At 44.8% G+C, this 25,980-nt stretch overlaps 1 protein-coding gene across 1 annotated transcript; it reads right to left on the bottom strand.

Annotated features, from left to right (window-relative positions):
* Positions 1-599: 599 nt before the first annotated feature.
* prkd1 (protein kinase D1) lies at positions 600-25,980 on the bottom strand. The gene is made up of 20 exons (XM_084683280.1): positions 25,602-25,980; positions 15,021-15,159; positions 11,903-12,034; positions 11,367-11,530; positions 11,011-11,034; positions 10,449-10,650; positions 9,741-9,818; positions 9,154-9,352; positions 8,876-8,999; positions 8,584-8,661; positions 8,367-8,500; positions 8,105-8,265; positions 7,577-7,629; positions 6,952-7,024; positions 6,667-6,773; positions 5,922-6,083; positions 5,416-5,514; positions 3,979-4,246; positions 2,660-2,745; positions 600-2,246 (listed from the first exon to the last, which is right to left on the bottom strand). The coding sequence occupies exons 1-20, from the start codon at positions 25,764-25,766 to the stop codon at positions 2,019-2,021; spliced, it is 2,676 nt and encodes an 891-aa protein (XP_084539406.1). The 5' UTR covers positions 25,767-25,980; the 3' UTR covers positions 600-2,018.

The following is a 25,980-nucleotide window of genomic DNA, read 5'->3' as shown; positions in this document are numbered from 1 at the left end:
GTGTCTTGGCTAGGTATGAATGTGGTTAATTCCATCGTACAAGCGTATTTGTTTTCATTTACTAGCATTTCTTAATCTGTGTGTGTTTTCATGTGCCCTTGGAGTCCAAATAAGCACCGAAGTAGGTAGACTCTGTTTCGCTTTGATGTCATTGACTGTCACGGGAAACAACTTGTATAGAGCGCCCTCTTTTGGTCAAGCCCTCCTTTGGTCAAATAATCTATCAAGGCCACAGTTTACTGTGTCAGCTAAAGGAAACGACGACAGACGGCCAGGATGGCGAACATGTGTAAATCGAATAACATGCATTGAATCTGAAATAACAGCTAGTGTAAAAATGTGGTGTGGTGTGGACAAGCATTTCATATTTACAACACCTAACGTTCGACACAATTCCGTTTAATAACCCGGACTAGAGGCCTATTGTTGATTGCTTTTCTGCAATATTCTTTGATACCTTTGGGAACGATAAAAAACAATCTATGTAGGCTTAAACAAAACATTTTTCATTATGATTCAGTATGATCATATTGTAAAGGTTGACCACAAAAAACTCAAGTTCTTAAAACATATTTATTTAAAACAATAGAAGAACAGGTCTGATTCTTTGCAGGCAGCAGCGTACTTGGTCGCAGTTGAGCAGAAACATCATAGGCCACCACAAGAGTACAATCCACCGTTCAACAGCATAACGTCAGCACATCTACACACACCATAGCGGAGAAGCAACGGCTGTAGCTCTTAATGCGGTCAGACTTCTTACAAGACAGAACATTTATTGTTGTCTGCGTCAATGACCTGAGTCTGTATTTCTTACTACTATAGCCCTGTCACGATGTACTTTTGGGTCACAACGCAATAACTTATTATTTATATCAAACTAAATAATTTCGTTTATGTCAATAAATAACATTTATTCAACTTTTTTTCCCCTCTCATGTCAATCACTCTAACTCTGGCCAGATACATAGGCCTCGACTTATGCAACAACTTGGTTTGGCCGTAAAGTGTTTGAAAATGAAAATAATGAAACTGTGTCGTTTAGCAGGCACATTCAATCTCTGAAGTTAACATACCTCTTCTTTGAGAGTTACACCCCACGTGATCCCTGAGCTGCTTGTCTCGCGGGATCTTTCAGGCACAGTGAAGAACAGTTTTGGTTTCATCAATTATTCAGCATCATTTGGTGTTTGACTGAGGGTAGGTAGGAGGGCAGGTGAGGTGACGAGAGGGTGATAGGCTGTAGCAGAATGAACTTACACCTTCATGACATGCATACACTTAAACGTCTAAATGAGACAGTTACTCACAGAATTGTCTCGCAACATTTTATCTGAGGTTTAGGTCGGGTCTTGGCTGTCAGTGGCTATTGTCTCTTGTAAAGCTTTTTTTTCTTTCTCTCAAGCAAGTTAAAACAAGTTACATGAAAACGAAATAGCTTTTGATGATGATGTGATTTGAGAGAGAAAGCTTTCAAAAACGGGTAGAGGAACACACTGGCATCCTAATTCACACCCTACACAAATTTATAAGGCATAGGACTGGCGTCAGAATAGATGTTTGTATCCATTCTATTGTTCTGTGTCTGGTATATCATGTATGAAGCTGAACAACTTGACACCCAGGGGCAAAACATTTCAGGTCTAGCCCTAGAGGGGTAAAGTGTTGTGCATCATCCAATAAGAAACTCTTCTTACCAACCCAGTTGATTATGTCTGAGTCACACCTTAATTGAACAACCTAGCTGTAAATTAACTTCTTACTAATACATCAATAATTTCTGACTGGTCACTGCCCTGAAATAAATTCCCTTAAAACTGTCCCTGCCAGGGAATAACAGCTAGTGGACAAGGACAAACAACAGACAGTGACTATGTATATTCCACCCAGAACCTGCTCATTAGGAGAGACGGTAGAGGAATTAGAATGCAGGTAGCGACTGTGTTTACATTCCACACTTGGGGTCAAATACTATTTTCAGAGACTGTCGGAGTGCTCTTTGATCTCTCGTAGGTCTGTTACATTTCGCTGACTCGGTCACTGAGGGTGACAATCTCCTCCTCCTCCCCTTCCTCAGGCTCCGCACCCTCGCTGACGTCAGCATGCGGGTTGACCAGATGGACGGGGTACAGGAGGCCGTTCTGCTCGGCGTGGTGCTGCCAGCGAGGGTCGTCACTCTCGTGGGTCAGGTACCGCTCCGACATCTTGCCCTCCAGAGCACGCAGGTCCAGCCACATTTGGTAGTCCTGGAGACAAGTCAAACAGAGGTGGAGTCAGGTGGCTGAGCGGTTAGGGAATTGGGCTAGTATCTCCGAAGGTTGCTGGTTAAAATCCCGGCCATGCCAAATGACGTTGTGTCCTTGGGAAAGGCACTTCACCCTACTTGCCTCGGGGGGGAATGTCCCTGTACTTATTGTAAGTCGCTCTGGATAAGAGAGTCTGCTAAATGACTAAATGTAAATGTGTTCAACAGTGCCGCGACATAACATGACATAACATGATTAGATAGACAGAAACAACCACTACAAAAATATGACAAAATAAAACAAAAATAGCACCAACAACAACGAAAACAACAGCTTGAAGTTCAGTATTAGATATTATATATTGATGACTCTACTAACTGTGGTGAATATCAAATATTGTAGTTGCATCTCACCTGCAGCCAGGGGTGGCTGAGAGTCTTGTCAACGCTGTAGCGCTTCCTCATCTTGACTTGCAGCAAGTTATTAATGAGGTCAATTGCTGCAACAACAAAGCGGATGGGTCAGGTTTGGGCCCCCTGCTGGGGGTCTGGGCAGGGGTCTAGCTGGGTCTGTCCAGGGGCCTGGGATGAGGTCTAGGTAACTGGGTTTGCAGAAGGCCAGGGAAGGGGGGCCTCATAAGGAGCCAGCAGGGGCTAATGAGCAAAGCTAACATCATGTTAGCGTTACTTAAGGGGTCACAGTTTTCTGAGCCTCAGCTGGGATCCGTGACCTTGAGGCCCCATCTTCTATAGAAGCCTGACGGCTTGGTGTTATTCACATGAATGGGTTGACACAAGAACTGGTTTGGTCCTGGCCCCTTTTATCCCCCTTTTCCTTTCCCTCTCTCAACTTTTCACACACGGACCCTTGCTTCTCAGGCACATTCTCTCTCTCTCTCTCTCTCTCTCTCTCTCTCTCTCTCTCTCTCTCTCTCTCTCTCTCTCTCTCTCTCACACACACACACTTTAATTGAGTCTGTTCTCTCCCTCCTCTCATTTAATGATGTCTCTCTCTCCATCTCTCTCTCTCCCGCTCTCTCATATGAGGACATGATACATGTGACACATGCCAGCTTTGTTTCCATGTGGCGGCGCAGCCAAGGTCGGTGTTGTAGACTGTGTCCTGTCTTCACCCCCAGTGTAGTTGGAACAGCGTGTACAGTTAGCCATCTATGCAGCTCCTTCATACAAACATAATAGTGACTCATCCTGGTAAGTACTTGCTTGTCTAGCTTACAACCACACAAACACCGTGGGGTTGTCTATAAAAAGACCACCGAGTCACCATAGTCAACAGAGCGTTCAGAAGGTTAATTAAGGAGCCTGGTTAGATAGATCTACTAGGTAGGACAATTATCTTTTTAATACATTGTACATTTTCTGTCATGTCCATGCTACAATTAAGTAGAAACAGGGAGAAAGATTTTATAGAATTGGGAGTTGTTTTGTGGGTTTGATTTTGTCTTTACTTTATTTGTGTTTAATTAGGTTAGTAACAGATTACACGCAAAATAATTATCATTCTATTTGCTGGAGCTGCAATTAACTTTGAATTAATTTTATCTGTAAATATAGGCTTTTTGACCACAAACACAACCGACCACAAATTACGGCCGACCAAACACCATTTGATGAAAGAGGATATTTTCTTGTTGCTCCAATGTACTTGTACATGTGATGTACTTCAAGGTAACTTCTCTGGACCTCCTTGCCTTCTCCTTCCGGTCACCCACCTTCCTGGGAAGCCTTCTTCCAGGGGTTGGGGGGGTACATGAAGGCAGCGTTGTGGATCTGGTCATGGATGTCCTCGTCTTCGTTGAAGGGGAAGGTTCCGCTGAGGCTGACGTACACGATGACGCCCACCGACCACATGTCCAGCGACCGGTTGTAGCCTTTGTTCCTGAGTACCTCTGGTGCCAGGTAGGCTGGCGTCCCCACCACAGACCGCCTGAACGACTTCTCCCCGATGATGCGGGCAAAGCCAAAGTCACACAGCTTCACCTGAGGAAGATTACACGAGGAGGAGGAGAGGATGCAGAGCAGGGGAGGAGAGGAGAGGATGGGAGGATAATAGGAGGTGATTAGGAGAAGAAGAGGAGGACAAGATGTGGAGAAGAGGAAGGAAGAAGAGGATAGGAGGTGGATAATAGGAGGAGGATAGGAGGAGAGAGGAGGATAGGAGGAAGAGAATAGAAGGCAAAGGGTTAGAGGATAGAAGGAGAAGGAGAAGAGGTGTGGACCAGAGAGAGAAATTACAGTACATTGTTTAATGATTCTCCAAGTGCTTTCTCCACTCACTGGACAAAATACTTTGGTCAGGGGTACAGTCAGACTGGACTACATCCAATATAGTTGCTCTCTTTCCAGCCTGCCAGGACTACACCCAAAATGACTACTCTCTGCAGTCAGTAATCCCTGCAGAGAGATTACTCATATAAGAAGAGCAAGGAGAAATGAAGGAAATAAAGTATTGTTAGAGGATTCCTCCTGGGCTTTTTAGTCGGATCCGTTAAAAAGCCAGACAGTCTGGCAGTTATGTTACAGCAAATAGAAAAGGGAAAGTCAGACTATTCTTGGTAAACTGTTTATATTCAGGATGAACGTACAAAACATTCTGAAGCACCCTATCATTTTTACATAGCACACAGATGGAAATGTCTGTTTCAGAACAGGAGCAGAGGACCAGAGGCATATAAGGAGTGAAACACTGAACATAGACTGGAATGGAATATTTAGAATCTGGAATATAGCTCATTCTGCTTAACTGTAGCTGAATAGGAAAAACAAATTAAAGACACATTTTCAGTTTGTTGTTGGTAATTCTGTGAGAGTCTGTGTTAATTCTACCATACACAACTCCAGTAATTCCCCAGTGTAAATTATTCTAACTATGCAAAGGACCAAGGACACTGCAACAGTCTGGGGGAGGTTAGTGGGGGAGTATAGTAAAAGGACAGGAGGATAATTAGGAGTATATCATTAAAATCAAGACGCATAGAAAACTAGAAAAGGAATAGCAGCTTTGCCGCCTTCAACCCTTCTCCACAGGACCACAACATTGACAGATATACAAGTGCATGTTTATATAGATGAAATAACTGTTTCTGTTTCCGCCCGCTCGGGTGTGATCCTCTGAAGTGTGTGTACAATATGGGTGTACTTGTGTTTACTTGAGGATAGGAGTCAGCAGAAGCCAGCAGGACATTCTCTGGTTTCAGGTCACAGTGCACTATGTTCTTGAAATGAAGGTGACGGAGGGCTACAAGAATCTGTAAAAACAAACAAACAAAACAGAAAGAAAAACACAGATTCATTTTTTTTTTTTTTTGTTCAACACAGTTTAAGACAAGTGTAGTGGACTCATTATGCACCGGTTGTAAAGGTTTAGACATTGACGATGTTTGTAGAGCAGAGTGTGTATGGAACTGTACTGTAGAGTCTAACGCGGGAGGTCCATCACACACACACAAACACTTAACAACAAACATGAGCCATTGTGACATGTAACTGACCATGTTAAACAAACACAAACAAGAGTGTGAGCATATATGTCTGTAGGTGTGGGTGTGTTTGTGTGTAGGTGTGGGTGTGTGTGTACGTACGCGTGCATTTGTGCATGTCTATGTGTGTGTGTGTGTGTCGCCTGCGAGGCAGCCAGCCTGTCATCCAGGCTTACCTGTGTGACGAGGAACTTGGTGATGCGTTCAGGCAGCCTTCCCTTCTCACTCGACAGTATCATCTCCAGCATGTCGCCATGGAGCTTCTCCATGACAACAAACACCCGTTCCGGAGTCTCAAACATGCACTCCAGATTGACAACGCCAGGATGGTGGAGGTTCTAGAACACAGGACAGAGCACGCAAGTTCTAAAAAACGAATGGGAGAAAACCAATGAGGACAGAACTATTCTAGAACACAGGACAAAGAACTCCAATCTTAGGACAAAAGGCAGAATGTTTAGTCTAAGGCCAAGTTGTAAAATAACTCGTAATGAATAATGTTATAGTCATTAATTTTGTAATTTAATTAAATGTAATGAGATGAGATGTTCAACCACCGCAATGGTACTTTTTTTGCTTTCTTGTAAACCCACGAGAGTTAGGCCCTTTTTGTGCACGCCACAAAAATAAAAGAATCAATCCATCCATGAGCAGAGTACTAACATGTTCTGGAAGGCAGGTGAGATATCTGAGATTGTTTCCAGCTGTCGAGTGAATGAACTAAAAAGGTTCTAGAACACTGGAGACAACCTGGGTGAGGCGGCAGGATCAGACTTGACAGGTGATCACACCCCCACAGTGCTGTCATCATAATCACCTCATTATCGCATTCATGTTCCGGGGGCTCCGCTCTCTCCGTTCTCCCTGTTGCGGAGGGCTTTACACGGTAGGGGGCCTGTGTACGTTTACATGTGTGTTTACCTGGAGGATGGCCACCTCGTTTCGGAGTTGGCTCTCCTGCTTGGTTGGGAAACGTAGCTTGTCGATGATTTTGATCGCAACGTCTCGGCCTGTTATCCTATGCTTCCCTGCAGAGTAGAAACATGGAAGCAGTCAAGTGCATGTTACAGTGCACCTGCTGTAAGTTACCTGCCTGTATTCTTAGGGAAGCATCTACACAGTGTGACCACAGAAGAGAGAATTTGACCACTGTCGACAACAAGACTCCAGCATGAAGAATCTAGCGATCTAGAGTTAACCCCTTACCTCCGTAAACTATCCCGAACTGTCCAGAACCAAGAACCTCGTCAGGGAATATCTGATACACAGAGCTGATATCCTGTGAGGGGTAACAAAACAAACAAAACACAGCATCAGGACGTAGAATGACACATCACATCACAAATATTATCTCTTTTATCTTATCTGGTTCCTCCCATGACAGCTTCCTGCCCAGAGTCCTGTTCTGACTTTCAGAGAGACACCCAAGAAAAGATCACTGTTATCCATTTTGCCATCAGAAACCATGGTAACGGGTTGCCTGAACGGGCAATCAAGATCATCTGTATCTGTGGCTCTTAGTGATGAGCTCACCTCTGGGAGCTACACAGCTACAGTGCAGCTCTGTTTGGGGACGACTACAGAAACAGCTAGCTAGAAGACACACATCCCCCAACACCAACGCCTCACAGAGAGGAACTTCAACCACTGTGAAACGATACATATAGCAGAGACTGTGTAAGGATATTTACATTCAAATCCCATTTATATGGTATGGATACTGCCTGTGTTGGATGGTCTTTCCCTCATCTGACCACTAGATCTACCTCCAGACATTGTGGATGTTGTAGAGACAAATGACATTGACTGCAGCAGACTATTGTCTACTCACCACATTCTCCTGGATCTGACAGTTGGACACAGATATACTGACAGACACATCCTCTGTTGGAACAAGACACACAGTCAGCAAGTTTTTGTCTCTTTGTGCCTGTGCGTATGTATGTGTGTGTGTGTCTATTCAGTATGTGCTTTTGTGCATGTGTAGTCTATTGTACTGTACTCCACTTAGGTTAGAATAGGTTATAGGTTTGAAATCGGTTTTATGTGCATTTTGGGTTAGTATAGTGTATTATTTATTGTTATCTGTAATTTAGGACGTTTTAGTATTAGGGTTAGTATGGTCAATTATTTATTGCTATCTGTATATTTAGGAAGTTTCACTTATTTAAGCTCAGCATAGATGTACATTATGTTCTGTGTACCTATATGTTATGTCATGCCAGGTGCTTGCGTTGTTTTGTCTTAAGAATTTCAGTGCCTAGTCTGACCTTGTGTTGTTCTGTGTAACTGACGAATAAAAGACTTGAACTTGAACTTGAACTAGTCTATATTTCATGTGTTTTGGGGGGTCACATACTGTGTCCGGCGTGACGTGACCCATGGGACATGCCCTTGGAGATGACGGGCATGAGGGCGTGCTGGATGGCCATCTCCCACATCCTAGCCACATCCTGCCCCACCCCACTGACCAGCATGCTGCCATGGCGACCCATCCCACCCCCACCGCACTCGCCAGACCTGAGGGGGGGGGGGGGTTGATACACACAAATGATGTCACAAACGAGGTTGTTTCCATGCATACTTACTGGACATGCGGACTCGTAGGATGATGAATTGACCTCTGGAGGTTCTCTCCTACATAGTAGACCAGAGAGGCAGTGACGATCTCAAAGCATTGGGGGTTGGCGCCTTCCGGGAGCAGGTTCACTGTCCGGGCTGGGTCCAGAGACAGCACCTCAGAGAGGGGGATTTCCTGTCCAAACAGGAAATTGATTTTTACGGTTGATTTGCTATTTAACCAATCACATCATGTCACAGAGGAGGGGGAGCCCATACCTTGTAATATTTACTTCCTGTGTCGTTTTGGAACAGGGTGATGCATTTGCTGTCCAGCCGCCAGTAGTGTCTCTTCCTCTGCAGAGACAAACAGACAGGGAAGGGAAAACATTTGTATTCATTTATTATTAAGTGCCATTATAAATAACTGATTTTCTTTTAAATCAGACCACTGTCAAACACTTTTTTACAGAAATTTCCGAGAGAACTAGGCAAATCGATGTGGATGGACTGGTGGATTTATGAACAGATATAAGGGTTAGGTAAGTGGACGGGATCTCTCCAGACTGACCAGGGTGTCCTTGCTGGTGAAGTGGACAAGCCATCCTTCCTTCATGGAGTTGCTGCTTTTCCTCTTGGCGTGTTTGACCGACTGGACCACGCGCATCAGGGGGATGTTGTTGCTGGTGGACGGGCTGCACAGGAAGTGAGGGTTCAAGATGCTTTGGCAGTTTTTCGAACCCTAACCCTAACATTTCCTTTGGAGTATTCATCTCTAACAGACACAGTAAAGCCGCTTGTCCTGTCACGGTCATCAGCGGAGATGATGCGATGCGTGAGACAGGTCACCTGATTGCCCTGTTGGAGTCGTCCAGGTCCTGGTCCCCGAAGTCAGCCAGGTCACCTTGCCCCGCCTCGAGTAGCGCGGCGTTGGACGCCATGTTGTCTTCCAGATCCTCCATCAGACCTCCGCCTCGCTCGCTATCTCCGTCACTGCAACAGCCCTCCTCCATCACCACGTCCGACTCCACCCCTGGACTCAGCAGGTCTGCAAGATGGACGGACAGACGGACAGAAGAGGGACAGCGAGATGGATTACAAGGATTATTATTAGGCATGTGTCTGTCCATGGATCATAGGGAGTCAAATGGCTGAGTGGTTAGGGAGTCGGGCAAGTAATCTGAAGGTTGCCAGTTCGATTCCTTGGGCAAGGCACTTCACCCTAATTGCCTCGAGGGAATGTCCCTGTACTTACTGTAAGTCGCTCTGGATAAGCACGTCTGGTAAATGACTAAATGTAAATGTATGTAAATCATAGAAAGATATGTGTGGACGGTAGGACAGAGAAAACATTTCTGCTGGGTTCGGTTTAGACAGCCAAAATCCTCAGTGTCTGTTTACCAACAACCATGTCAGCTGCGCACAGAAAGACTTGCCTCCATTCTTAGACACCTCTCCAAGGCAGTTGTTTGGCACTTTTGGAGCACATCGCTTATGACAGTTGAATCTGCAGTCTGAGGAAGAAGAAAGGAAAGAAAGAAAGAAAGAAAGAAAGAAGAAGAAAGAGAATTGTGTTTGTATGTTTGAGTGAGAAAGCGTGAGGAGGACAGAGTGATAGAGGCCTGCTGTCAGAATGTCTAACCAGGCCTCCTGTAGTGAATACCGTCTACAGATAGCGTCCTGTAGAAGTTAGGATATTCTCATATCGGAGTTCTGTACAGCGTCATACAGATGAGTCATCTTGGTGGAGCTCCAGGTATGACTCACTAATACAACATCCTGTATGCAGCATGATCTCTGACTCCACCCCCACCTCTCTCTCTCCCTCTCTCTCTCTCTCTCTCTCTCTCTCTCTCTCTCTCTCTCTCTCTCTCTCTCTCTCATCCCCCTTCTCCCTGTCTAATTGCCTCCTCTCTTCCACTCCCCATCTCATATCCTCTCACTCTCACATCCTCCTCCTCTCCCTATCTCCCCATCCTCTCTCCATCTCATCCTCCTCTCTCTTTTTACACCCATCACCCTTTCTCCAGCTCCTGCTATCACTGCCTTTATTCAAAATATTAACCATATACAATACATATAAGGACAATCATCTCTTAAAAATGTCTAAACTGCTTCTCACTCTATTCTCCATCTGGTGTTACCTTTGCACTGCAGGCCCTGTCTGAAGAGGCCCTTGAGCAGCTTCTTGCAGTGCTGGCAGACGGTGGGGCGCGTGTAGGAGTGGATCAAGAAGGTGTGGGGCACCTTGACCTTGGACAGAAAGATCTTATCCAGCTCGATGGGACGGCCGATGTAGGAGGAGAGCCTCCGCTCTCTTCCTGGAAAGATGTCTGACTGGGTCTTCTGCTGAGGACAGGTCGAGAGGAGAATAGGATCGAGTCAGGCAGTGGTCTTCAACCCTGGTCCTCAGGCCCCGCTGGCCTGTGTGTTCTAGATGTTTCCCAGCTCCAAAACACTTGATTCTAATGAATGGATTGGTATCAAGCTCTGCAGAACCCTAATAACTACCGTACATTTAAATCTGGGTATGTAGAAGCAGGGAAAAAACGTGCAGGATAGTGGGAAATGAATACCAGGGTTGACGACCACAGATCTAGAGTTTATTCCCTGATAGTTCTCTGGTAGCACGCAGGCTGCCCCAGTATGGGGCTGGCACACACGTTCACTGGCAGGAGTGCTGTAGGGATAGAAAGTGTTGCCTACCTCTATGCCGGGACTGACAGGAGACTGGAAATGCAGGCGGGATGGAAGAACCCAGGGGAGGAGAGGGAGGAAAGGGAGCAGAGGGAGGAGAGGGAGGAGAGGGAGGAGCGGGAGAAAGTCAAATAGAGGAGGCATCAGAGGCTTCAAAAGAAAATGCAACCATCACCAGACACCTTCTAGAATAACATCAGCAGATTCCAAAAGGCAGAAACATGCTCTGCAAGGTTATTAGACTATTTGGCTTGAGTGTACGTGTGTGTGTTTGTGTGTCTGTCTGTTTGTGTGTGTGTGTGTGTGTGTGTGTGTGTGTATGTATGTGTGTGTGTGCATGTGTTGTGTGTGGGTGTGTGGCTCACCAGTAAGGCCTCGTCTGAGGGGCTGGGGGAGGGTTCGTTGGAGCGAGTGATGGTCAGCCCTGTCATGCCGGTCAGCGACACATTGGACAGACGGCGTTTACGGACACCGCTGCAGTTGTTAGGAATTTTAAAGGCACAGCGCTTGTGATAGTTCAGACCACAGCCTTAAGAGAAGAGAGACAGACGGGGAAGGAAACATGGGCTGGCATCAAATCTGGTTATTTTGAGACAGGGGGTTGGGGAATCAGAGAGAGAGAGATGGAGAAAGAGAGAGAGACACATGAACAGAGACACAAAGAGACAGATTTAGAGAGAGGAAGAGAGAGACTGAGAAAGAGAATGATTTGAGGGAGAGAATGAGCAACAGAGAGAGAGAGAGAGAGAGAGAGAGAGAGAGAGAGAGAGAGAGAGAGAGAGAGAGAGAGAGAGAGAGAGAGAGAGAGAGAGATGGGACAGAGATTAAGAGAGAGGGAGAGAGATTGAGAGAAAGAGGGACAGATCGTCACAGCGCAAAACAAGGCAAACAGTTCCTCCACCTTCACACTTGAGTCCCTGTCGAACCAGCCCCCAGAGCATCTCTCCGCAGTGGTCACAGAAGGCCGGGGCACGGTACGAGTGGACGAACAGGGCATGGGGGCGGATCTGGAAGTCCTCCACTGTGGCCGAGGCTGAAAAACAGCAGAACACCGTCAGGCCATGAGTAGACATAAGGTTTGGACCTCAGAACACAGTAGTTTGGACCTCAGAACACAGTGGTTTGGACCTCAGAACACAGTAGTTTGGACCTCAGAACACAGTAGTTTGGACCTCAGAACACAGTGGTTTGGACCTCAGAACACAGTGGTCACACAGCTTGATGCTACAAATAATAATGAAAATCAAGAAACACAGCCAGATCTGGAGGCCACGAGGCTTCACAGTCTGATGTGATGTCTCTCTCCTAGTGACACTGTGGTAAGAATATCAATGATGCAGGGTGGTGGGCCGTGCTGGTGTTGGGAAAACAGAGCAGGAGGACGGGCTCGGACGAGGAGACGGGCTGTTGAGTTCTTCAGCGCTTAAGTCACAGTGTTGACTGTGTCTGGAGCGGCACCCAGTCCCAGATGGCTGCATATCTGGCCAACGTTGGAGAATACTACTCCAAGATCCAACACACACACACACACACATACACACACACACACACACACACAGCTGAGACCTAAGGCTCCAGGCCCTCAGTTCATCGATGCCCTGGATAGACATTTTGATGGTCTGGCCTGCCTGGTGTCTACAGGCCTGAACAGCAGATGGAGCAGATTTGAGATCCCTTAACTCAGCCCTAGCCAGCACTACAGAGCCTTACGGAGCCTGTTTAAAGCTCTGTGTGTCTTATATAATGTGGGATGATCCCATTATATGCTAGTTTAACATCTTGAGATTGAACTGTTTCAGATATACTAATAAAAGCCAGATGTACTGCATTAGTATCTGGATTAATATTCAGATACTAAAACTAAGGCCAAGAGAATAGAAAATCATTCCCCATCCTAGTCCAAATGGGAAAACCCCCCCAGAAAAGATGATTTGTGGATAAAATAAAATGAATGGTTTGTAAACAAACAGGTATTTGTCCTTGGGGTCCTCAGAGCTTAGCGACATGCTGTCAGCCACAGATGGAGGAAGGTCCTGATTGGCTCGTGTTTGTCCATGTGTAGCAGGAGTTTCTGGGAGCGTTGAAGGGGGTTGAAGCCCAGCATGGGAACAGAGAGCCTGATGACTGGCACCGAGCCTGAGCCCTCCACCAAGCTAGTCTCTGCCTGGTTAAGCAGAATGCAGCCTGATTAGACTTTCTACAGGGAGAAATTGCCTCCATTTATTCAAATTATTGTTTTGTCTTTTGTTTAAAGGCCAAGATATGTTTAGAAGTTGAACAACCTGTAAACCGTCATTACATGCTTCAGAAAATGAGCGTGTGTGTGTGTGTGTGAGAGAGAGAGAGAGAGAGAGAGAGAGAGAGAGAGAGAGAGAGAAAGAGGGAATATGTGTGTGTTCAATGGCGTCCTAGGACACCTATGTTTATTTATGTGTTCTGAAGTGAAATTAGTAGTTGTAGTAATCCTCTAGGTCTGTGTATGTTGAGCTTTTCTGTTGCCACAACATGATAAAACAAGTCGGAATCATGCTGAGGCATTCATCTGGTTCACTCTAGCGCTACTCTGCATGATTGTATGATATTAAACATGTTTTTTCCCTTCCTGAACATAAAAAGTCACTTTCCCCCTCCTTTTTTCTCCCTCCATATATACGTGGATCAACCTTCCGCGGGCGCTCTTGTTTGCGTTCCGCAACACGGAGCTCCGTTAGCTAGTCTCCGATCTTCACACCCCGTAGCTGGTGGCAGCTAAAGTGTTGTTAGCATCGTATCCACCTTCACACTCATTAAGCTACTGTACACCAGCAGCCCAAATGATCATACTGTGAGAGGAGAGACATGAGAGGCTGACAGGAAGCCTGGTGGCAAACAACAGGCAGAGCTAACACGTACACCAAAGTGTGTATTTTACCTGCCGAATGTTAGCGAACCTTGAAATTATCAATACAGAGAGCGAATGTACCAATGCGAAACCCAAACCCATGAGTTTGGTGTTTATTTTACCCACCTCTAAAGGGGTAGCTCTTTGAATGTCTATAAAGGCATTATCGGTTCAGGTGTATTTAAGCTGCGGGTCTGTTACTGTTACGCTATACTTACTACGTGCTTTTACCTCCTCTCTTACAGTTTGCATCACAACCATCTATACTGTATCCTTATGCCAACTTTATGACAAGTAATTACACATTATCACATGTGCTCCAAGGACATTATTCTCCAAGAACACATTTGTCACATTTTCACCGATATATCCAAGCTAAGCGGTATGTGTTGAGTTACACAAAGTAGGTTGTGTGCTACACACCATCTCTGTTTTACCACTCACCACAAACATGTTCTCTACCACATACTGCTCTGTGCTGAGAAACAACCCAGGCTACAGTCAGGATCCCCAGGACCCTGCTTCAGCTGGGGGTGAAGTCACATTCAGGACCTTACACACACTTTGAGATGGAGCTTGTTTTCATGTGATACCTCTCTAACCCTCCACTATACTGCGCTACAAAGTGTCATGACAGTTTTTTTTTTTTTTTTTATCTACTGCATTAGAATGTGTGTGTGTGTGTGTGCGCACCTGCTCACTCGCGTGTGTGTACAGAGTATCACTTCCAGTCATACCTAAGTGTGGGGTGTACTTGGGGGGTATGTAAGGTGTCAGTCTCCCATGTCTACCTCATACACCGTTGCAGGAAGTTGATTACCTGCGGGAGCGCTGATAGAATAAGAGATGCCCGCAGAGCATTTGGAAAAACACTTTACTTGTGTCAAACGCAAAGCGACATCACTTCCTCCTTCTCAGTGCAGCCACATGGCGTTTGCACCAGAACTCAATTTTACAACATAGCACGAAGAAATGTGTGTTTGTGCCCGTGTGTGTCTCCATGTGTGTTTGTGTGTGCGTGAGTGAGTGAGTGAGTGTCAATGTGTGTGTGTATGTGTGTGGGTGTGTGTGTGTGAGTGAGTGTCAATGTGTGTGTGTGTGTATGTGTGTGGGTGTGTGTGTGTGTCAGCGTGTATACCTGACAGAACGACCTCCACAAGGTCTCCTTCCAGGATGTCTGAGGAGCAGCGGACCAGTTGGAGGACGTTGTCCGAGGTAGGATCGTGGCGGAACAACATGATCTTGTCGTACATCCCGTAGAAACCACATTCAGGAAACTAGAGGAGAGAGGGATGAGGGGTTGGAAACGAGGAGATAAGAAATGAAGAGACTATGTCAATGTTTATAGTAAAAAATCATGGGACTGGAGTAGAGGTATCAACAAAAAAAAGACTGTCATCTTTCATTTTTTGTTAGTCATTCCATTTGTTGAACTGCTTATTTTTTTTATGGTTCTTCCCTTTGGCACTTATTTTAGTTTTTTCACAATGTATGCTTTTTGTTTGGCTACCAGCAATGTTGGGGATATCACAATGTTATGATCAGTGACCTATGCACTTTTGTAAAGCTCTCTCATTTGAAAGTCGCTTTGGATAAAAGTGTCTGCTAAATGAATAAATGTATGTAATTGTACTTTTTCCTGTATCTTCCATTATTTATCAGTGATGGGACGATCTTCAGCTTAAAGATTCTAAAAGTCAAACCGTTTTGAAAAATTCATAACATGACAGATTTGGGCAACATCCTAAAATGAAAGAATATATAAACCTGGCCTACTACACAAGTGCTCTTCAAGGCCAGCCCTCATTCATAATTTCTCTGTTAAGACATGGAACCTGTTCTTCATCTGGTTAGGGGGACGAGTTCCAGGAAATCACCCCGGATCCGCTGCTAGGCTACTGCTCTGGAGAATGTACTAACAGACTAGACTCATCTATGCAATGGAAATATATTTTGAGTTAGGAATGTGCAACTGTCATTCCTATATTTTATTGCTTTGGATTTAAGAAAGAAGAATATCGATTCACATATACTGTACAACATCCAATCATATCATCCTTGAAAACTGTGTACGTCATCAATTAAATATAACGAATACTATGATGTCATTATGAGTTCAGATCCTGTAGGCGTTTAACCTTCCGACATTAACAGAAACCAGAGCAAGCCAGTGTGGAACCCACAAGCCCGAACACCCTCTCTGTGTAAGATTAACAGTTCCAGCAGCAACCAGATCAATCCCTTGGCAGAGAGAAGAGCAACATATTGACTGACCTGTGAGCAGGCCCAGGAAACCGCCACAGCCAATCACACGCTATTGATCTCCCCAGAGCCCGGTCACAACAGCACATGGCCAATCCGAGAACCTCATCAGCCGGTTAAGTAGCTAACATTATGGTAATCGTTTACATACTTTTTTTCTGTAGCGTGGAATTATGATTTATTACTCTGTAAAAAGTGCATGTATAAAATAAATTAAAAGTATTGTTCAATTACTGAACATTTCAGAGCAAAGGAAGACTTAACATGTTGTCCTCTGAGAGAAGCCATATGTCAGTGAGAGAAAGTGGGGGTACTGGAAGAGGTCAGGGTGATCCAGGATGTAGACCACATCCTCCATCAGTGATGGAGCAGCCATACGTTGGTCCAGTTCCTCTATAGCCATAACCAGCCAGACATTGATCATTGATCAGTGAACAAGTCACATGTCCTTAAACTCCCAGAATTCTTTTATTTCTCTAGTAAATAGCACCCACACCACCAAACACACACACAAAGGTTAGCCAGTCTATTATTTCTTTTTTTTGTCAGTCCAGATGTCTGAGTTCAAGACCTATTGTTACTGATTTGTGAAGCAGTAATTCATGAAGAGCAGGTAACAAAAATACGTTTGTAATATTAAATTAACCTGATCCTGAGGGTAACTGACATTTGAAAAGTAATAGTTTAGTCAATAGGAATAACATGCTGCCAATTCAAAACAGCTGGAGGAAGAACAGCAAGCTCCAGATCTGTTTTTCGTCTTTCTCACTAATAGCATTGATTTTCCCTGCTCTCTGCCTACCTCAGGCTAAATCAGGTTGGACACAAAAAGATCCACAGACGTAAGTGTGTGGCTCTCAGGTCGCCATGACAGCAACGCCACTGTAACAGTAGTGTTGTCATGGCAGCGGAAACCAAGGTTCTCTTGCCGTCGACCACTATTCATTTATCTGACAAGCTTACAGACGCATTTACACATGCACTCACAAAGCCTTTTGAGACATGTATAATATGCTATTACTATCCAAAAGGCACTGGATTCTCTGATGGTGCTACAAGTTGCTAATATTGCTGCAGATGAACTGACAGACACCAGCCTAGAGAGATGGTTGACAGCAATTTAGTTGTGTTCTGCTGTTGTGTTGTACTTTGTTGTAGGCTTTAGTTTGTGTGTGTGTGTGTGTGTGTGTGGTGTTGAGAGGGGAATAAGTGGGATGAGTGTTCCCTCTTAACAAAAGGACTGGGTCAGAAGAGGAGAGGAAAGGAGAGATGAGAGAGAGGGGGAGAGGAGAGGAAGGGGGATGGGAGAGAGAGAGAGAGAGAGAGAGAGAGGGAGAGGAGAGGAAGGGGGATGGGAGAGAGAGAGAGAGAGAGAGAGAGAGGGAGAGGAGAGGAAGGGGGATGGGAGAGAGAGAGAGGGAGAGAGAGAGAGAGAGAGAGGGAGGGAGAGAGAGAGAGGGAGGGGGAGAGAGAGAGAGAGAGAGAGAGAGAGAGAGAGAGAGGGAGGGGGGGGGGAGGCAGCTCACATAGTGGAATGAATCATCAGCAGGTCTCTCTAACTGCCAACACCCAGCTCCACCCACACTGTAACTATCTACTCAGAGAGAAAAAACATCAAACAAATATACAAAAGTATTTCTCCATCTCTTCTTCCACTGAGTATGGCAGGGTAGAATAGAACAGAATATGATAGGGCAGAGCATGACAGGTTGTGATGGACTAAAAAGAGAAACACTGATAGGCAGGTCAGATTTGTGGGAATTAAATATACCCAAGAGCATCTGGGATGCCGGAAGTGCACCTCGTGATTTCCACTTCCTGTTCAGGGCACTCAAGCCAGACATGAAACAGAAAAACAAAGAACTAAAAATGAACTTGAAAATGTTGTAATTTAAGTACATTTTAAATGTTTTTTTTTTTTTATCTCATCAATTGTCATGTTGGCCATGCTCACATGGATGATCAAATAACATCCATACCTTTTTGGAAGCATAGTCACAGAGGGCTTCATGGATGCTCCTAAAACCCTCAAGGAATACATAGAAAACCACCCAGGAAAACTGAAATTCCATATATCTCTGTTATACAACATACTCCATGTTACTTGGTATGACAATGATAAAAATGACCTTTCCTTTATAGAGAGATGACATTCACATTCACATCCTGATCCTTAGCCTCACATTCCACCTACATAGTGTGTCCCCAGTGAATGTATCCGTTCCCATCAACAACAGGTTACATAAACGCTTATACAACATTCCCTGCTACCCTGTTAATGCAGCAGGAATCATGTGTTAGTTCAGCCATCTCAGAAGTTGTTTAGACTCAGAGCCACGTATTAATAAGACCTCAACCAGCTGCATGTCTGGTGTGGGTTTTAATATTGTCAAGTACTGTCTAAATGTGTCGGAGTGCTTGACACCAGATGAGATACACAACCAGATCATCATAGCTTCCTTCCAGACAGCCTGCCTATATGCCTGCCTATCTGCCTGCCTAACTGCCTGCCTGCCTGTGTCTCTAACTGCCTGCCTGTCTAACTGCCTGCCTGCCTGTCTCTCTAACTGCCTGTCTATCTGCCTGCCTGCCGGTCTAACTGCCTGCCTGTCTCTCTAACTGCCTGCCTGTCTAACTGCCTGCCTGCCTGTCTCTCTAACTGCCTGCCTGCCTGTCTAACTGCCTGCCTGCCTGTCTCTCTAACTGCCTGTCTATCTGCCTGCCTGCCTGCCTGTCTAACTGCCTGCCTGTCTCTCTAACTGCCTGCCTGTCTAACTGCCTGCCTGCTTGTCTCTCTAACTGCCTGTCTATCTGCCTGCCTGCCTGTCTAACTGCCTGCCTGCCTGTCTCTGTAACTGCCTGTCTATCTGCCTGCCTGCCTGTCTAACTGCCTGCCTGCCAACATGCCTACCAGCCATATGTATATGGATCAGCATATCCTTTCCAAGGCTAATGTCTCCAAACCATGGCACAATACGGAGCCTTTCCACACAGGGTTATTAGAAGGGATCATGCAGGGAGAAGAGTTCATTATCAAAGGTCAGCCTTAAGATCCCAGTTCAGTTGCTCTGAGTGTGTCGCCAGTAGCCTGTGTAAAGCAGGGAGGGTCGCAGACGGTGGCCATGGGGAGGTGATGGGTCCCCAGAGAGAGCGATGACACTACACTGAAGGTCACATTACTGTTCAAACAATCAAAGTCCCTGTGGCTCAATTGTTCTATGCTACAGAAATGAAGTAGTGGAAACCTTTCCTGGTGTCCAAGGGTGTCACGCTGCCACATGCTACAGACACAGAAACAGTGCTTTTTCCCCAATGGTTTATTCTGGCTTGGTCTATGAAGGCTCACTGTATGGCTGGGGCATTTGCCTAGTTGAGTTGGCAATGGAGATTTGTGAGAAGAAACAAAATGGTCATAGATGTTGATCCATTTGGAAAATACATAACTTCTACTCTGATTTTGTTGTTTTATTGTTCATTATTTTATTCATCTGCTTGTTTGATTGCTTATTGTCAGTCTATTTTAGTCTATTCCCTTCCATTTTATTCTATTCTACTGCATTATCCCAGTGTGGTAGGACCAGCGGTATGAGCAACAGTCCCCCTCCCCGCCCTCTGGCCCATTCTATCTGCTTCCAGCTGGTTCACACACAGACTGCTGTCGCCTGTCATTCTCTAGCTGTAACTGTGGTGTGACCACCACGGGTCAATACTGTTACACCACTGGGCCCCTTTGTTTCCCTGCCTCCCTCTGGTATACACACACACACACATCAACCAATACACACTTATCACACACACACACTGTGCCTACCCCTGCCCATGTTCATACAGTGGACAGGTGGAGAAAGGGGGAAGGCTCAAGCAAAGGTTCATTAATACTGAGTCAGAGAGCTATATTTCTCCTGGGCGTACAGAGACTGGAGCCTATACAGCATTTACTGTACACCAGTATAGAGACTGAAGCCTATACAGCATTTACTGTACACCAGTATAGAGACTGAAGCCTATACAGCATTTACTGTACACCAGTATAGAGACTGAAGCCTATATGTCACATACTGTACACCAGTATAGAGACAGAAACCTATATGTCACATACTGTACACCAGTATAGAGACAGAAACCTATATGTCACATACTGTACACCAGTATAGAGACAGAAACCTTTATGTCACATACTGTACACCAGTATAGAGACAGAAACCTTTATGTCACATACTGTACACCAGTATATCACGCATTATATTAATTAATTAATATCAGGGCAGCGTTAGATTTATATGTATATATCTGTCTCTACCAAATACACTTGAAAAAGATACAAATTCTACCTTCAATAGTTTGACTTGTGGAGTCTATCTAATTATAGATCACTTTAAAGCACTTTTAAAAAACTAATTGTCACCTTAATAGCCAAATGTTCACACGTTATTAGAGAGTATTTTACAGTTATGGGGGCACTGCTAGCATGGCATGCCCCCCTCCTCTGCCATAGTCACACTGCACTGTGTGAGTCTGTATGTGTGAGTGAGTGTGTGTGTGTGTGTGTGTGTGTGTGTGTGTGTGTGGGTGTGTGTGTGTGTGAGTCTGTGTGTGTGAGTGTGTGTGTGAGTGAGTGTGTGTACAGTATGTATGTGTGTCTGACTGTGTGTGGTAGGGCTCTCTACTGCTCTCATTAACACACACCACAGTACAGACTTCAGGGTGAGGGGAGGTGTGTGTGTGTGTGTGTGGGGGGGGGGGTGATAAATTGTGTGAAGCTGGTTTGCAGAATAATATACTGTAGCCTAATAACATCTGAGTTTTGTCAAACTACTTTAAACAGGTTATGGAAATTAGCCCATTCTCTTGAAATTACATTCTAGACTACATATTAGTAGCAATCACTGATATTATTGAAACGGTTCAACTAGCAGAATAACTATCTGACATATAATTCTCTTGTGCTCAATCTAATTCAACTTCCTAACTCAGTTCAGTGAACCTGCACAGACTGTATAAGCAATGGAGGGAACACTTCAAGGAGATCAGCGATGCTGTGCCGGTGACACAGGAAGAGAGATCTCTACTTCCTGTCAGACTAAAGAGTTGTGGTTAGGTTCAAATGGTTAAACATTGATATGATATTTAACACATTTTAGAGAAAAGAACAGGTGACTGTGTCCCTGGGACGACAATCAAAACAACCTCAGAGAAACCAGGAAGACAAAGTAGCTAGCCGCTCTGTAGACAGTAAGCTGTGTTTGTTTCTTTCAACACCAGAGACACTCTTTAGAAAAACACGCAGAGAGAAGAAGAGACGAGGGAGAAAGTGGTGTTCTCTGAAAGTAGCTTTTTCCTTTCGGTGTAGCCAGAGTAAAAATAACAGATGCGGTGGTAACAGAGACCTTCACGCTAGCTAGCATCGCTCAGCCACTAGGGAGGTAATTGTGTTTTCCAGTGCCTGCCACCACAGTAAGCTAACCTTTCAGCACCGCACATTAATACGAACCATTTCTTATTTTTAGTCATTTTAATTATTGAGTCATGCTGTCTTTACCTAGCTAATCACGGCAGTAATTAAACACATTTAAACGGAGAAAGATTGAGCGGGAGAGTGAACAAGAGAGGCGCGGATATTAGAGAAAAAAAGACAGTGCAACAGGTAGGTTGGTGAGAGCAGTCGGGGGGGGGGGGAAACAAACAAGAGGAAAATACCCCAACATTACCTCTACTTGGGTTGAAATCGAACTAACTAATCTAAGTATCCAAGTACAATGGCAGTCTAATGACCAGAGCTTTGCCTATCCTCTCCTCTTGAAGAGAAGACCTCTGTCTCTAATGAATATTCACTGTGGAAAAATACAATGGTCCTCAATGTAGTCTTATACATTTCTCAGGCTGATTAGCAGGAGAGGGCCAGAGAAGGGCTTTCATGCTACCGCCAGACAGAGGAAAAGAGAGCTCTCGTTGCTGTCGGGTGGATGGAGAGGGGCCATGAGCCTCAAAGCCTCTCAGCTCTTACACAGCATCTCCTCCATGATGCTAATAATGCTACATGGCACAGCTTTGAATGCTTTTCCAAACAGCTGCACCACAATAGACGCTGCATACAACCTTCATCTTCTGTCTTTGTGTATGTGTGTGTGTGAGTTAGTACTTTGTTTGTATGAGCTTGTGTGCTTGCACTAGCTACTGTCAGTGACCCCCCTCCTAGCATCGGGCCCCCACCCCCCCACCCCCACCCCGACACAAGCACAAGCACACTCCCAGCCTATATCCCTTGTCAGATGATGACACTCAAATGGATACTTCACAAGCAATCATAATCAGTTGCCAAGCAACTGGGGACGATTCTGTAAGCAGGGTAGCAATGTGGCAAAGCTGACCACAGAATCTAATAGAGCTAATTCATTCCTATTACCTTGGGGAGAGAGGTGCGGTAAGCTTTAACCAGATAACATCTGACTAATGTTTCGCATTTACGAAACACAAGAGATTAATTTAAGTTTATTACCCAAATGTGTGTAATGTGAGGGTTTCTAATGAAAAGTGTTTCAGTGCTAGCACAGTTGCGGTGACACAAAGACATATTACGGTCAGATGTAGTACAAAAACGTTATTCCTGTCTCGCCATTTACTGCTATTAATCTCTATTGATCAGACAGCCGATGTCAAGATTTGTAGTGTGAACCATAACTGAAGTTTGTGTGAGCCAGGACTGAGAAGCAGCTTCCACGGCTAATCTCAAATCGTTTTTTTTGTTTCTTTGGTTGACACGCCCCTGTGAGTGAGAAGATAAAGAACTGCATAGAAATCAGGGGTTTTTAAGGGAATCAAGGTTTGAAAAATCATTGCTAACGGCTTTGTTTGAATAATAAATGTAAGAATTAAGCCATACTGTATTTCAAGGACTTGACTGTAGTTTATGGAAGTTAATCACTGTGGGAATTGCAGTTGGGCCTACCTGTAAGACGGTTAAAAGTCCTTTAGAACCAGACTCATCGGTTGAAAAGGGTTTGCAGGGTCCAGCCCTGTGCACTGCACTGCTCACCTCCCTGGCTGAGAACTGGGAGGAGAGCACTGACACCAGCAAGGTCACCCCCCCCCCCCCCCCCCGTAGCTCAGAGACCGCTGAAGAGGTGGGAAGGTGAAAAGGTGCAAACCTGAGGGAGCAGAGCTCTCTTTAATTAGAGCTGATAGTGTTGAGCTTTAAAGGTCTGATGGATCGGCCTGTTAGACTGCCCACTGAGGGGGAGAGAAAGAGAAGAAGAAGAAGAACAAGAAGAACAAGAACAAGAGAGAGCAGGAGGAGCAGAGGAGGAGGGAAAGTTGGAGGGAAAGTCAGACGAAAAAGAAAGGAATATCTGGTTGGGGGGTATTTTGGAACAGCATCTTAGGCTACCTACTGAGGGGACTGGAGAAAGGAAGGAGGGGGATTAGAAGTGGTGCGAGGTGTGATTTTGAGGTTTCTTTTGGGACAGTGTAAAGGGAGGATCACAGTGGGTTGTACACAAACAGCCAGCCCACTCTCAGGATTACACATGGTACACATGGCACACCCTCGGCTCTGGTTGTTTACATGCCTGCATCCTTGACGGCCATCATGCGGCGCGTATCCATTTCAGCATGCAGCAATCACTAGAAATAATTGAGCGGAATCTAAATGTTGTAATTTCGACTCCTTGATATTTTCCACACGCACTTGAAAATCACACTGTTTGAGATGCATGTGAAAACAGAATATAATAACAGCTTCATCAGTGTTTGCGTCACGTTCTCCTTGCTGTGGTTCTCTGGTCGTGTTCTCAAGAGCAATTATGAAAATGATTTGGGGTGCTTTGTGCATTCACTGAAGTGCCAAAGACGGCCCACAATCCAGTACAACCAAAAACATGACTGTACCTGAGGATAAGGGTTTACTATACTGGCTGTCCGGTGTAAGCAAACCCCTGGTCACCAGCTAAGAACTACCATTAGACAAAGAGGACCATCTTGTGTACACCATTCAGCCCCATTGATTCTGAGGTAAAGAATACTAACTGCCTGCAGATCCAGACTCCTTTGGCTACATGCAGCATGTTCTTGTCAGTCCAACAGCACAGTAGTACTGTAAAGAGAAGCTGTCATCCGATTTGTCAAAAGTGGCCAAACCAGTCATTCAATCTTAACAGAGGTTGGTGATTGGTTGAATTCCAGGAAGGAGTTGAGTTCCAGTCTCTCCCTGACACAACAATTGAACACCAGCCTCCCCTCACTGCTTAGAATTGTCATATGCATCACACATAAACACACACAAACACACACATGTACACATTAACCATTTCACCTTGTACTATTTAAAGTGTTAAGTGTTCTAAGAGTTCTGACGAGAAAACACAAGAGGGATCCTCAGTGAAACACATACCATATCTGGGAGGTGTTGAGGTGGCCTGTTGAAACTCCTAGTAGACCTGTTGTTTTAATTAAGAACATAGCTAATCCCGTCACCTCGCATACAACACATACTGTACAATCGCACACACAGACACACAGACACACACACACACCTCTGGAAAGCACTGACAACCCAGGGACAGGATGAGGTGTTTTTACTGCAATGCCATGCCACATCTGATTACTAAAAAAACAAAGAATGTTAACACCCATAGTACAGCATATGACATAGGTGCAACCTTGATAGTTTCAGTAGAAATCACAGGCAACTTTTTCGAGCTGATAATAATTTCACAGCGTGTTTGTAGAAAGCTGTTACTGTTACTGCAGTTCACTGGTAAACTGATGGCCTGACCAGTGCCATTACAAGTCAGATCATTGGTGGGTAACATTCATGTCAGACAAATGCATTAACATTAAAATACATTGTGCTCTCCCCCTTTGACTGCCTAGTAACACTGTGACTGTTGTTGTAGTTCTACAAAGATGCCATGACAGCCACAGACACATGATCTACTATTACAACTGTGGATGACAACCAATTTAGGCTACAGCCCAGTATGGGTCAGGTCCAGTGATCTAATAGTTATGGATCCTAGTAGGGGACTGGCCACTGTAGGACTAGTAGTTAGCTTAAAATTAGCCTGTGTGTTTCCAATGCAGGCCTTGTTTGAAGTTGTGGATATTTCTTCAATACAGCTGGATATTAATTCAGATAAAAAGCATAGAGGATTTATTAAATAATCTGTGTAAGTTTTAACACAGTTGTTGATATGGCTGGGAATTATTTATCTGTTTACTAAATGCTGTCTGCGACGCGCATCATAAATAGCCTATAGGTCTGACTCTTTAGGTCTGTTGACCACCTACGTAGAAAGAAAAGTCACATAAACGTCTGTATGCCAGTTCACTGCATATGTTGAATAACTTTTTGGTTTTTTCCAAGCAAACTAGAGTACTTGTAAAGTTAATAGATTGTATAGTCCACTGTGAAGCATGTGAACAAAGTTAACCGTAACCAAAGTGACGACTGTAACGGTACCTTCTGGTCGACTATGGAGCATGCCATCTCCCGGACTTGCGCGAGGCTGAAGTCGCATGAGTCCAGCAGGACAGGCTCGCGACTCAGTCCTATCTGGATCTGGAACGAGATGCCGTTTGCCCCCGGGGGGGGACTCGGCGGCCGGATCACCGGAGGCACACTCATATGAATTTCCCTTGAGACAAAATAATAACTTGTCAGATATTAAGAAATAAAATATCTGTAACTGCTAAATGATCGATAACGGAGTCGAACCCAAACTTCAATTCTTCAAGCGAATCATGAATTCAAATGGTGAGAAAAATGAAAAAAAATTAAAATAAAGACGTGTGAAAAAGCTTATCGGTTGGAGAGATAATAAGTAATTTTCGAGCGGTGA

The sequence above is a fragment of the Hypomesus nipponensis genome, chromosome 3, assembly GCF_054491055.1.
Source record: "Hypomesus nipponensis isolate SF chromosome 3, ASM5449105v1, whole genome shotgun sequence".
Classification (NCBI taxonomy): domain Eukaryota; kingdom Metazoa; phylum Chordata; class Actinopteri; order Osmeriformes; family Osmeridae; genus Hypomesus; species Hypomesus nipponensis.
The sequence above is the reverse complement of the archived record's forward strand: the minus strand, read 5'-3'. Positions and strand labels throughout refer to the sequence as shown.